At 36.6% G+C, this 14,966-nt stretch overlaps 1 protein-coding gene across 1 annotated transcript in view; it reads right to left on the reverse strand.

Annotated features, from left to right (window-relative positions):
• Itpr (Inositol 1,4,5,-trisphosphate receptor) overlaps positions 1-14,966 on the reverse strand; it is a 1,112,489-nt gene that overhangs the window by 629,752 nt on the left and 467,771 nt on the right. Inside the window, exon 24 of the mRNA XM_090401920.1 lies at positions 2,449-2,614. Coding sequence (XP_090258046.1) covers positions 2,449-2,614 — 166 coding nt within the window. The remainder of the gene's footprint in view (positions 1-2,448; positions 2,615-14,966) is intronic.

Genomic DNA, 14,966 nt, shown 5'->3' on the forward strand with positions numbered 1-14,966 from the left:
ACATGAATTGAATAATTTTTCTGCTATATTTAATTTAAGTAATTTTAGTTACACTCTAGAAGTTTTTAATCCATGAGCATGCAATTGTATAGGTAAAGGGATTTCAACTTAAGTATGCTCACTACTGTTTTTTGAATTCAATTCCTATTGTTGTTCGTTAGTTGTACTGATGATGTCTTATGATACATAAGACGAAATATTTACCTAATAAAAAGTTATTTACTGTGGCATATGTGTCATCTATAGTTATGGATACCCCCCCCCCCTACAGGTTTCACTATATAAAAAAGAAAACAGATGAAGCTAGAGATTTAGGAATGGTCATAGACAGAGAGTTCATGTTTAGAGGATATATTGCTAAGGTGGCTCATAAGATTACTTGAACTATTTAAGAACACACACAAGTAGAGATAAGGAAGTTATTTCTCTTTATAAGACCTTAATGCATCCACATCTGGATTACTGCGCTCAGATCTCCATGGAATGAGGAAGTGGTGGATAGGATTCAGAGGCGATTGTAGAGGTTGGTTGATAGGTGAAAAAGATGGCATATGATTGAACTTAGAGTTACTTAGAGGTTTTATAGGATTGATGCCATTACAAGAATTACAAGGCAGACATTGACATGTTTCAGCACTTGACTAAAGGGTGCAGAACAAGAGGTCATCCCTGGAAGTTGAGTAAAGGCATGATTAGTAGGGGTGTGTGTGACTAGATTTTTCACATGGAGAGTTATGAATGAATGGAATGGGTTGTTATTGTCAGTTGTGCATGTTTGTCTATTAATGGGTTAGAGAGGTGTGATAGATTGTGTTGATAGTTTGAGTTTCCCATTATGAGTCTTCAGACTCAATGGAAGTACCCATTCAATAATAATAATAATAATAATAATAGTATTTCAAGTCGCTCTGCCCAGCAAACTTAACAGCAAGGTACTGTCTGGATGATATCACAACATAATAATACTTCAGAAGAAGTACAATGTAGAACACTAGAAGTATTGAAATCAGATGAGTGATCTGATATTATCAGATCACTCATCTGATAATAGCTTAAAAAAAAAAAAATAATAATAAAAAAAAAAAAAAACATCAGCAGAATGGAGATAGTGGAGATGAGAATGCTTAGGTGGATGTGTGGTGTGACCAGAAAGGATCATCTGAGAAATGACTATGCAAGGGGAACAGTGAAAGTTACGAACTTAGGAGCAAAGATACAGGAGGCGAGATTGAGATGGTCTGGTCATGTGATGAGGGGGGGAGGAAGAGTGTGTGGGAAGAAAGGTCATGCAGACGGATGTGCAGGAGAAGAGGAAATGCAGATGGCCAAAGAAGAGATGGAAGAAGATGGTGGAGGAAGAGGACTTGAGTTTGAAGAACTTGGATGTGGCTACAGCTCAAGACAAGAGGCTGTGGAGGAGACTCACCACAAACAGCGACCCTACTTGAGTGGGAAAAGCTGCAGAAGAAGAAGAAGAAAAAGAAAAAGAAATAGAAAGGATCAAGAAGGGCATATATGCAAGATTTTGCACAAATACTTGAGTCTGCCACATGAGAAGCTGGTATTTTAATTGTGACAGATGTTAGTAGTATCATGAATACTGAGATAAACAGGAGTCTGGTAGATATTAGGAAATTTGACAAGGGATAGATGTATTCCAAAAGAGAAAAGTATCATCTGATATGCCATAGGAGTCCTTTTTAAAGGTATTATTATCAATTATATGTTAATGATATTTAAAGAGGTTTAAATTGGGATGTGCAATTAATTGCAGATAATGTTGAAGGGAAAGGGTCCTCCAGGATTTGAATAGCTTTGTGGGTACATAAATAGGATTCATTTATTCAGAGCTATGAAGTGAAATTTGAATGGGTGTTGAGTAAATAACTGTGCACAAATATGTTGCAGCAGATAAGAAACTTGAGGCTGGTAATCAAGTAAGACTTGAAATTTACAGGCAAAATTCAAGAAATGTGAGGTAAACACAACAGATTATAGGAATTACAAGACAGACACTGACAGGTAGATATAATCTGCTATAGGTCTAGATCAGGCTGTCTAGGTTTGTCACACCATGTGCAGATTTAGTCATTAATTTTTTGAGTAGATGAAGAAAGTTTGGAAAGATACAGAGAAGAGAAACTAGGGTAGCAACAAGCTTCTGGAATAGTCAGTATGAAGGCAGATTGAAGAATTAACATCTACAGACCCAGCTGGATAGAAGAAAGATGATAGAAATAATGTAATCAAGACATATGAAGGTTAGTGATAGGATCAAAACATATAAATGTAAAGTTGCTTGAAGGAGAAGTGAATGGGAGGGGGGGGGAAGGCATACATAAAGAACTTTATGATATGTTATTAATCCAACAGGAAAGACTTCAACCTTTCTGGCTGAAAGAATTACTTTAATTTTTAACATCTAAAGAAAAAATAAATAAAATAAACCTGTTTGAACGCTTGCAAAACTTCTTGACGCTGGCTGAAATGACGAAAAAGAAGTTGCAGAGCACCAGATACCAAGGGTGGATAGTCATGCATTGTCAAATGCAGAAGTACTCTCAAGAAAGCTCGTCCACCTTGCCCATCAAGATCAATTTCTGAGTAATCATCCCTGTAAAAAATTTAAAAAAAGAAAGAAAATAATGCTGTCTTTCACCTGGAATTTGTAGAAAGTTAATTTGTGGAAAATACTATAAGACTAAGCATCTTTAGATCATATGACAGCAAATGAATTAATTAAAACTGAAGAAACTTTTGATTTTGAATATCATTTATCAGCTTGAAATTGCAAGAGCATTGAATGTGATGCTTATATTTCATGCTCTAAATATGCTGGCTACTACAATCAATCCCCCCCCCCCCCCCCAAATGCAGTAGTAAATGGTCATTGACAATATATTTATTATTTTGGAAAGAAAATTTTTTTAATGTAAGTCTTGCACTTGGTCAAATTCCTAAGGAGTGGAAGGAGGGCAAGATTGTGTCACTTCATAAAGGAGGTGATCGAACTCAAACTATAGGCCTATATGTGTATCAGGTGTTGGGGTTAAGTTGTTGGAGAAGCTTTTGAGAATTGGAATCCAGAATTGGGTTGACAACAATGGTATTATCTTTGATGGACAGCATGGATTTGTTAAAGGGAAGTCATACTTTAGTAATCTACTTACTTATTACAATAAAGTGACTGCTTCATTGGACAGAGGAGAGGGATACACATTAATATACTTGGATTTTGCAAAGGCTTTTGATAGAGTACCTCATTATAAGTTGGCAGTCAAACTAGAGCAGATGGGGTTTGATATTAGATTAGTGCATTGGATTGAAGACTGGCTATTTGATAGATATCAACAAGTTGTGCATGGGAAAGCGATATCCAAGAAAAGGAAAGTCACTAGTGGAGTGCTTCAGGGGTCTGTTTTGGGGCCATTACTGTTTAACTTGTATATTAATGATATTGGTGAAGATTTGGATGGAGATATTCAGTTGTTTGCAGATGATGCAAAGTTGGGACAAACCATGAAGAGTAGTGAAGATGTTGTGGCCTTACAAGAAGATTTGAATAAATTGAGTGATTCGGCATGGAAATGGGGATGCGAGTTCAATGCTGCAAAATGTAAGGTTTTAAAATTTGGAAAACAAAGATGGAATACAGAATTTATGTTTGGTGAGGATATATTGTTGGAGGTGGAGGAAATAAGAGATCTGGGGGTGATAGTGGGTAAGGTTCTAAAATTTAGGGGACACATAGCCAAAATTGTGAAGACAACACAAAGGCTTCTGGGAATGATGCAGAGAACACTGACTTGTAGAAGTAGGGAGATTCTTGTTCCTTTGTATAAGGCTTTGATTAGGCCACACATGGACTATTGTGCCTAGATTTGGTCACCTGGTTTTCAGAATGTTGGAAAGGGTCCAAAGGCAACTGAGTAAGGTAGCTTCTGACCTCTGAAATGTTGAGAAGATGTAATTTGCAGAGTCTGGTGGACAGGAGTAAGAGGGGAGATATGATAGAAACCTACAAGTTGGTAAGGGGTTGTTATAGGATCAATGCTGGAGAAGTTCTACTGAAAATAGTGAGGGATCGGGGGAGAACCTGAGGTCATCCCCGGAAACTGTATAAAGAGGGTGTGAGTAGGGGAGTGAGATGCAGATTTTTTTCGTGCAGAGTTGTAAATGTTTGGAATGCTTTGCCTGAGAGTGTGGTGTCTGCAAGGAGTTGAATGTGTTTAAGACATGGTATGATGAGCTATGTGTGTGATAAAAGGACCTCCCAAATGAGTCTTTGACTCTACGAGGTCTTGGGGTGGTAATATTAATAATATACTAGGAAAATTAATGCCAAGGTTCAGAAGCAGTTTTAAAATCAGGCTGTAGGGATGACAGCCATAGTGAGGAAATAAAAACTGAACTCTGCAAGAAGTTAGATGAATAGACTAAGGGAAATTAGAGAGACATTTTTTTTCACTCTACTGTATTCAAATCATGCTGCAAGAACATAATATGAATACAGCAGAAACATGACATCATACTGATATCAATGGTGAACGAATGTACAAGAGAATTTGCAAAGCTTAAGTTTCACCATGTCCATGATTTCTAATGTGCAGAAGGAGAGTAAAATAATTCCATTATACAAGGGTAAAGCTAGGAATGATGCAATCAGTTACAATCGACTCTCACTGCAGTGGACTTTTAGGGACAAGAGAAAAAGTATATTATATTGGATAATTTGCTATAGTGAATTTTATTTAGTATGACAATGATACTATAGAGCTTTGTTAGTTTCTTTGATGACTCTTGGTGGTTTGTTACAGTGAGAGTTGCTAATTTGACATGCTCTCATCCGTTCACCTAAGGACAAACTCTCTTCTTTATCACATCCAGAAGTTTATGAAGCGCCCTATTCTTGTGATTGGGCTTACTATGGACAGACAAGATGAGCTGTTGGCACCTTGGTGAACATAAAAAATACATCTGGCACTACTGTTATGGCAAGTTGGGTCTAGCAGACCATGCCTTGGATACCCCTTCACACAGGATCAACTGGATGAAAGCAAAAGTGCTACACAGAAGTCATTATAAGTCAGGAGATTGTTTTTGGAAGCAGAAGCTTTAAAACATACTCCAGACCTAAATAAATATGGTTGTATAAATTTACCAAAAATCTAGGAGACAGTCATTTTAAGGTCTAATTAATACTTGTTTTCTCTCTTTTTCAACATAGATGGCACTTAATTAGGATATTAGTTTCTTATGTTGTCTGTTAAATTTTTTAATCTAATCCCACTGTTATACCAAATTGTTGTTTCCCATACGGTGGCAAACTGTTTTTATTCTCTGAAGATGCTGGATATAATCCTATCCTAATTTACGCTCACACGTAGATCTAGACTTTTTACCGTATGGGCATTCGGAACCAAAATCCTACGGAATAGGTTGGTTACTCCTTATTCCTGGAGGTATCCTATGTGTTCAAGAGGCCGGTTTGCCTGCTTGCAGGATGAAAAATCCCAGATAAACTAGGGGGAAACCCTGCTGTCCACACCGAAGACTGCTATGGCTGAGGAAGATTCTTAAGCTCCTCACATCGTCGATGGGAATTGAACCTAGGACACTCCTTTCCCAGGCATATGGTTGCGAAGCACATAGCCACTAGTCTAACAGTGCGGACACTGGATATAATACCAGTGGAATATCAGCAAATGAGTTAATAAATATTAATTATTTTCCTATCATTCTGTGCTGTCATCGATACCATGAAAATAAATTAACATAGTACCTAACTCATCCACATTATAGGTTATATCTACATCTGGATGCTTCAGCACTACAAGTTTGGCACTAAAACAGATGTGGTAAAATATATATGCCAATCTGCATCTTCCCATCCCATTTATATGCTGTCTCCTATCTAGAAGGTTGACTATCATGATGTGACTCTTGGTTAACTACAGATGTAATGACGTGTGGTGAGGACCCTATCTCTTCCACATATCATCTTAAGTATTCATGGCAGAAATTCACTGCCAGCAAAGGTTGGTCGATTGGTAGAGCCTCTGCTACTAATGGCTCATGCAAAAAGTTAAGCAAGTTTGAGCATGGTTAGTAGTTGGAAGGAATTCAATCGTTCGATGCTGTTGGCACACTCTCCCTCGATGAGTCTTTGGACTCCCTGGAGGTGTCACATAATAATAATAATAATAATTTGTGGCAGTAAATCCATGTGTGTTTGTGCTCATGGGGCCAGTTTTCCTATTCTGAGGGACGAAAAACCTGAATTTCAGGGTGAAAAAACCATCTATCTCCATATGAGACCAACTAACTCACCTTTAGTCAAAAGAGACAGATAAAGATTCCTCATGTCATGGACGGGAATCAAACCCAGCTCTTTCCAACCAAAGAGCTTCATTTGTACTGACTGAGCTATGGAGGCTCTCAATCTGTATCTTAAGTATAGCTAATGCCATGGAAAACTTAAGAATCTGAATTCAGGAATAGGTACATGGGGAATTTATGATTAAAAAAAAAAGGTTTTCACAGAGGGGGAGGGATCTTTTTTAAATAACTAATGCTCATTTTATGATCATGTTATCATCTTATGATCAGATTTCAATCATGATACTTGACTGAAAAATTGGTTTGTAATAAGAGTTTCATGGGTTCATTTCTTGAATTTTTTATTAGAATATTTTCCAAAGAATCTAGTGTAGTGAAGAATTAGATAAAGGATATAATCTTCAGAATATAAAAGAAATGAAAAAGGGGTACACCTAATGATACTTAAACATCCTCACACTACTAGTGTTTAAAAACAAAACCTACTGGTATTGTACAAGAAGAAAACAAAACAATCATTTCAAGAAAAAAAGAAAAGATTGTTTTTTAATACAATAAGTGATTCAATAAACATTTACTTTTATATAAACTTTCATTTTCTTCATAATTTTATAAAATAATGCCCATCAGGTTCCATTTTTCATTTCATAGTTTTGTTAAAAAAAGTTTGCTATGTTGATTTTTCAAATTGCAAACTTAGTATAGCAATACAAATTAAATTTGGCAAGTTTTAATTTGTAGATCTGAATAATGTAAAACTCAACCAAATTACTGCAACTTATCAAATGCCTTTGCAGAATCTACAAAAATTACAATATATACATACTCCTCAACTGTTATTGCTATTTTATTGTAAACTGTGACCAGCTTTACTAAAATAAAGCTGCTATTTACAAATCCATGTGAGCCCCTCTACAAAGAAACTTACTCTCATTTGCCTAATTCTGTACAAGTCTTTACAAATTTTTCCAAAATTTGTCTTTTGCAAAGAAATGTAAATGACATGTACAATCTGATGCTTTCATTTTGCTCTCACACTTATACAGTACTGTCTTACTCTATAATGAAAGACTATCATTGACCAGATTGGTCAATTGTACTCTCACTTCTTTTAGCCATTCATTTGAAACATACAGTAAATTCTCATCATCCATGCTGCTTTAGTTACATGTAACTATTCTAAATGAATACATCTCATTCACCTCCTCCCTCTATGAATGTATCAGAATGAAATACTATGATAAAGTGACAACACACTTTTCAACGTCATCAAAAACCATGCAACAAACCACTTGTGACATGCAGAAAAATATTCTTATATAATTATAATTTTTTCTCCTTAGCATTATAACACAAAATTTACTGAAATTTTAATTAGTGTGGAATGCTAATCTCTTCCCTCATATTCTAGTTTCCTTCTAATTATTTCCTGACTATACTAGTGACTTTCTCAGCATGAACTTGAACTGTAAACTGGTTATTTCTTTCTCTCTCTCTCTACACTTACCTTTCCTATAATCTTCCCATCCTCTGCAATTCTGTTTGATTTTCCAAAATATCCATTTTATTACAAACCTAATTTTGCCTTTCATTATAGGTGTAAAATTTATTACTGATTTTATCAAATATTTCTTAACTAATCCTATACAAGGCTGATCTCTCTTTCTCTTCCTTGAATGTCGTTCATTCGAGGTGTCCTAAGCTGGTTCAAATGTTTAACAAAATCAGTTATGCATCGTATTCACAAAAATCCTTTACTTCTTATGATTGTATCGTGCTAACCCCAAGTCAAGACTGCATGATTCCTTTCACTTAAATGAAAACTAAGATCTCAATCACAGATACATTCTCTGAAAGTTGTGACCAAATCCAAAACTTCTGTGTTCCCTTCACCAGACTGTGTCAGTCTTTGTTACTAAAGAAGTCCAGAAATTCCATTTCCTTTTATTACAATAGAAAACTCAAACAACAATAACTGTCCTTGAGTAAACAATTCCTCTTCATCATCCTCTACATTTCTGAGCACACAGCAACATTCCACAAAATTTCCTACCTAGCCCTTCATACTACTGAACTGAAAACAACTAATGCCATTTCTGTTGATCTCTCTCTCTCTCTTTGGGTTCTCATTCTTGAGTGGGTATTAGTAATACTCCCACCCTCATTTCACTTTCTGTTTTTCCAAAATATGCTACATTCTTTAACTTCTATTCCTTTCTAGATATCATCTTCATTCAGGCAACATATGAGCTCCTGGGCAGAGCTTATTCTTTTAAATAGTGCATATCAAGGCAAATCTGATGCCAAATCTCAAACTCTAGTAAAGTTTGAAACTTTTAAGTTTCTTTCTATGTTTGGCTATAAAACATCCTTCTTAACTGCAAAGAATGCAGGAACAGCAGGATTGTCACGATAAATGGGGAGGGAGAGAGAGAGAGAGAGAGAAGTTTGCAGAATAACTGTTCTTGCCATGAATCACAGAAACTGTTTGGTGATGGTTTAACACTCTAATTTAATTCCACTCAGTCTATATATATATCACTCTTTGTTCAGTAAGGAATGATGTCTCTACTGATATATTTTCATGTGTATACTTCTCCTGGTGTTTAGACTTACACACTGTATCTCCAGCATCATGTAGTTTAAGGAAATTGACAATGAAGACTAGATAATAACTAAAAATATTTAATTATTACTGCCTATATTTCATCAAAGTTAATTCTGCATCTTCAGGGATTAATGCACTGGTATTTAACACGTGCAGCAGGCACACTTTGGTAACAAAAAATGGAATGGAACAGGAGAGCTATAGGAAGACACAAAGTCCTATAATTATGCTACTTTTGTCTTTGGTTGGATGTTCCTGGCTGTTGGGTTGACTGTCTGCCGATGAGGGTTTCCCATACAAGAGGCAGTTTGATACAAGAGTATTTTTTTAGATTGATATAGTTGATAAGAGTTGCAGCAGATTCGAGGAAAAGTCTCTTGAATTTAAATTTGCTTCAGCGGAGTAAGGTGGCATTTTTTTTTCCCAATGGATCCTGTGCCAGGTCCAAAGCATGGTCTGCTAACCCTGAGCAGTCATAGTAGTGGAAACAGATATCATCCTGGTGCTCTGATATATAGATGTTGGCTGTCCAACATGTTTAGCCATAGTATGAATGGTTGTAGATGCAGGGTACCTGGTACACTCCAGATAAATGCAGAGGTTGTAGCTAGTCTTTGGGGGTGTAGATAAAGGTTGCTAACTTATTGTGTGGTTCATAAGTGGTCACAAGATTGTGATTTTTTTTAAGATCTTGGCCATCTTTTCTGATATGCCACTAATATAAGGAATGGTGATGGATTTGCTGTAATCTGTACTGAGTGCAATGTTTTCTGAGCAAATTAATTATGCCCGGTGGACTAAAGTTTTTATAGTTCCAAATTATTGGTGGTGGCGTGTGTGGACTTCCAAAACTCCATAAAGAAGATGTATTGTAGATGTATAGACTCACCCACCTACAAACTAGCTAAAACATTCAGTCAAAGTGCCTTCTTGTACCACTGACAATACCTTGTCACATATCAACAACTCAGACCAGTAAGTAGAGTATACAAGACCTCACACTCTGCAACACTGCTCTAATGGTCAGTTTTGCTCTCTCATCCTTATTCATTAATGTCCCACTTAAGGACATCTTGGCTCTTATCCAAGTAGAATTTCTGCTTGGATAACAGCCAAGCACTTTCTTCCCCCTCCATGTCCAGAGCATGGTCCGCTAACCCTGAGCAGCCATAGTGGTGGAAACAGATATCATCCTGGTGCTCTGACATATAGATGTTGGCTGTCCTACCTGTTTAGCCTTAGTATGAATGGTTGCAGATGCAGGGTACCTGGTACACTCCAGATAAATGCAGAGGTTGTAGCTAGTCTCTTGGGGTATGGACAAGGGTTGCTAACTTATTGTGTGGTTCATAAGTGGTCACAAGCTTGTGCTTTTTTTTAAGATCTTGGCCATCTTTTCTGATATGTCATAATATAAGGGATGGTGATGGATTTGTTGTAATCTGTGCTGAGTGCAATGTTTTCTAAGCAAATTAATTTTGCCTAGTGGACTAAAGTTTTTATAGTTCCAAATTATTGGTGGTGGTGTGTGTGGACTCCCAAAACTCCATAAAGAAGATGTATTGTAGATGTATAGACTCACCCACCTACAAACTAGCTAAACATTCAGTCAAAGTGCTTTCTTGTACTACTGACAAGACCTCATCACATATCAACAACTCAGACCATTAAGTAGAGTATACAAGACCTCACACTCTGCAACACTGACCTAATGGTCAGTTTTGCTCTCTCATCCTTATTCATTAATGTCCCACTTAAGGACATCTTGGCTCTTATCCAAGCAGAATTTCCAACCAATATCTCAGTCCTGTTTCAGTTTGCTATGAACACAGGCTATTTTGTTTGGCAATAAAAACTCTACAAACAAATAGAGGGTACAGCCTTGGCTCCTCCCTTTCTTCCCCCTCCTAGCTAACTTTTTCATGGCGACATTTGAAAAGAATGCCCTAAATTCTTCCCCTCTTAAAACCGCTATTTGGCTATGTTATGTGGATGATGTGGTTGCAATTTGGCTGCATGGATGGGACACCTTATACACTTTCCAATCTAATTTGAACAGCCAACATCTAAGGATCCAATTTACAAACGAAATAAAATGTAACACCTTAGTAACAAAACAGCTAAATGAATCTCTGTCTTCCACACCCTACAGAAAACCCACCCACCCACACACATGCACAGAGGCAAATGCATCCATCAACAGTCCCATCATCCCCTCCCCATCCCCAACAATTTAAAACTATAAAAAGCTTAGTCCACCAGGAAAAATTAATCTGCTCAGATAGCACTGCACTCAACACAGAACTCACCCAAAAGAAAAAATTCACAGAAAAAAATACCTTTTTGGAATACGGCTACATCTACAACTAGATAAAAAGAATTTTAACACCACATAGCCCTCCCTCTTCCAAACATAGATCAGAGCAAATCCATTGCCATCCTTTATATTTGTCGCATATCAGAAAAGGTGGCCAAGATCTTAAAAAAAAAAATCTTGTGACCACTTATAAACTGCACAGAAAGCTAGCAACTCTTATCCATTCCCGAAAGACTAGCTACAACCTCTGGATTTACCCTAGATGCAACAATTAACACTATGAACAATTGCAGCTACACTGGCCAAACAGGTAGGACAGTCAACATCTGTATATCAGAGCACCAGGATTACATCATTTCCACTATTACAGTCACTCAGGATTAGCAGACCATGCCCTGGATACCTGGAAGAGGATCTGTTGGAAATAAGCTACCTTACTCCACTAAAGCAAATTTAAATTCGAGAGCCTTTTCCTTGAATTTGCTGCAGCTTTTACCAACTAGCCCAACCCAAAGAAATACAATTGTATGAAACTGACTCTCATATGGGAAATCCTCATCGGCAGACAGTCAGCGTTACAGCCAAGAATACCCAACACTCATCATCTAAACTGCTGTCTTCATACCAGACTATTCCTGGTAATATCTCTTTCAAGAAATTAGTTACCTTCTGAACACAATCTCTTTCAAGACAATGAACTTTCCAAATACAGTAAAACCCCTTTTTTACACTTTTCAGGGGAGACTGATGGAAAAAAATGTAAATAGCAGGAAATGTAAAAAAAAAAACATTTAAAAAAAGGTTAAAAGATGACTTATTGGTAGTATATAAGTCTACATACTAGATTACAAAATTTAATAATGGAAAATAAATGAATTTACAATTACTTACATTTATCTATTTAAAAAAATCTTTAATTGTTGATTGTTTTTGCTTTTCGTTTTTTTTTTTTTTTTGACATAATGCCAGATTGCTTTGCATTGAGTTCAATGCTTGACCTGTTTTTTACTATCATGTTCAAAGTGGACATGGAGAGTCCAAGATCTTTTGCTAAATGCACATGTGTTCTGGCATTCCAATCTACATGTCGCTGAATTACCATCTTTTCTTCTACCAAAATACATTTTCTATCCTTTTTCTCCATGTTACTAACATGGATCGTCCACCACTGCAACTCGAAAGTAACAGAAATTCTGCAATATCAATTCATAGTGTAATTGAAAAATCACGGTATCGCTCATCACTACTGCAAGCGTGCAAGTTACCGTGATGGCAGAAACAAAACTATAGCAGAAAGCAATGCCATCTGGGAACAGAAATGAGCAGAGTTCCGCAAAAATCGATTTGAAAATCAGCATTGCCACCTGAGAAAAAAACACAAATCATGGGAAATAACGTCCACATCAAGTTGTTAATGGTGGGAAAACAATATATCGTAAGAATAGGTCTTAAGACAGGACCAACCGAAAATGACGTAAATGGCAGGAAAACATAAATTGCGGAAACGTAAAAACGGAGTTTTACTGTAATTCTATTTCTGATCAAATATGCAACCCATGTCATGCATACAGTTCCATTTCACATCAGATGCACTACAAACTTTTATAGATTTTAAATTTCTCTCCCTACATCCTCACTATTATGATATTTATTAAACCTGTGATTCTTTAGCTTTTTGCCATCATATGTTCATTATTCTATCCCTCCTCTCATTTTTCTACTAAACTATTTCCAACATTCATGTTAAACCTTTCTATAGCTGACTCATGCCATACTATACCTCTGGATATCTGTTCTGACAGCCACTATCATTTCACTCATATTCTGATCTCATATCACCATAATTGAACTCTTCAAGGATATGAGATTATAAAAGCACAAGTTACCTACTACTAATCTCATGCATTAAGTCTTACTCTGGAATTGCTGACCCATTCCTTTTCCAAACACTCTCATCATGTGTTCTTTTTCACTTCTTCACTGACTCATTAACTTTTCAATCTTCCTTTCCCAGTTTCTCATTTCTTCTTTACTCTCACATTTTCTCAGGTTAGCTCTGCTTTCACTTCTTGTACTCAATTCTCAAATAAATAAACTTCTTTCTTATCATCTATGTTCACTCTTTTTGATTTATTTCTCAAGAATTTAATTTTCTTTCTCAATAATGCCACTTCTCTCACCTTCTCCACATAGTAAAATCCGTTCATCAACACACTTCATGGAGGAGGTGCCCAAGCAATAATAATAATTATTATTATTACAGAAGAGATGGTCTCTCCTCTTGATAACTGAGACCATAATTTTGTTCATGTTACTTTTCCTAAAGGTGGTTCAACTTCTACCCAATCTTCGCCTCATATCCTCAGGCATTAAACTAGTGTTAATCATGATATTATTCAAGATTTCTATGGCTTTATTGCACAGCAGATTTTTTCACTCTCCTGACCAAACCACTTGCATCAATCAAATAACTAAAATTGTTGATGTTATTATTATTATATGGGATATCCTCATAGGATCAAAAGACTCAACATGGGAGACCCATACTAACCATTATTTATGTAGTACCTAGCATACCTCTCCCTAAACTCAATCACCATCAGGACACACAACTACTTCTGGCAATACATTCTCATCGATGAACCTCATCTGCACACATCCTGACTTATCAACAATCTAACAAAACTTTCATGAGTGATCCCTTGTTTGCCTCCTATTGTTCATGTAGAGAAAAAATTTCTTTTCTGTCATTCTTACAGAATCCCTTTAGTAATGGATAAGTTTCTACCATGTCCCCCCCCCTCTCCTCTTGTTTTCAAACTACTCTAAAACCCACACTCCTTCAATCTATTCTCAGAGGGAGCATTTCACAGACATATCACCATCTTGTAATGCATCTCTGAAGCCCCTCCACCATTTCCTGATTCCCAAGAAACCTGGGTGACAAAAATCTGTGCCGAGTAGTCAAGATGCAAATGAATCATAGTCTTATAAACAAGGACAATAACATCCCAATCTTTATTTGTCAATGTACTGTAGGTAATCCTTTGAACTCTTTTGCTAACTTTTGCAATATGTCCTCTGAACTTCAAATCTCTGTCCTCTATCATCCTCAGATCCCTAGCCTCAATTTTCTGTAATCCAGTAACCATCAGTATGATACAGAGTATGTAATCTTTTCATTCCAAAGTGCATAACTGTATATTATGCAAATTAAACTGATGACATTGTCTTTTCCCACAATGCCTTCTTCTTCTTCCTTTTTCCCTCTTTCACCTTGCGGTGTCGAGGGTTTTTATTCATTTAACTGCAACCGTACTCAAGGATAAGGTGGTTAGCCCTATGCCTCCTGGTATATCCTTTGTCTGTAGAAGCATTCAGTTCTCAAGGCCAGATTTCCTGGTTGCGGGATGAAAAACCTCAGATCTACTGATGAGAAAAACCCTGCAGTCCACGCCAAGACCGTAGCTATGTTTGAGAAAGATCCTCAGCTCCTCAAGTCAGTGATGGGAATCGAACCCAGGACACTCCTTTCCTAGGCATATGGTTGCAAGAAGCATAGCCACTTGGATGCCTATATCAATATTACATTGATATCTATATCAATATTATTGAGGTTTTGTGGCCTCTTGATTCTGAGATTTATATATATATATATACACTATGCAACTGTGTTAACGATACAAATGTACATAATCATGA

Source organism: Typopeltis vanoorti, chromosome 2 (assembly GCF_054136105.1).
Source record: "Typopeltis vanoorti isolate ZY-2024b chromosome 2, IOZ_Tvanoo_1.0, whole genome shotgun sequence".
Classification (NCBI taxonomy): domain Eukaryota; kingdom Metazoa; phylum Arthropoda; class Arachnida; order Uropygi; family Thelyphonidae; genus Typopeltis; species Typopeltis vanoorti.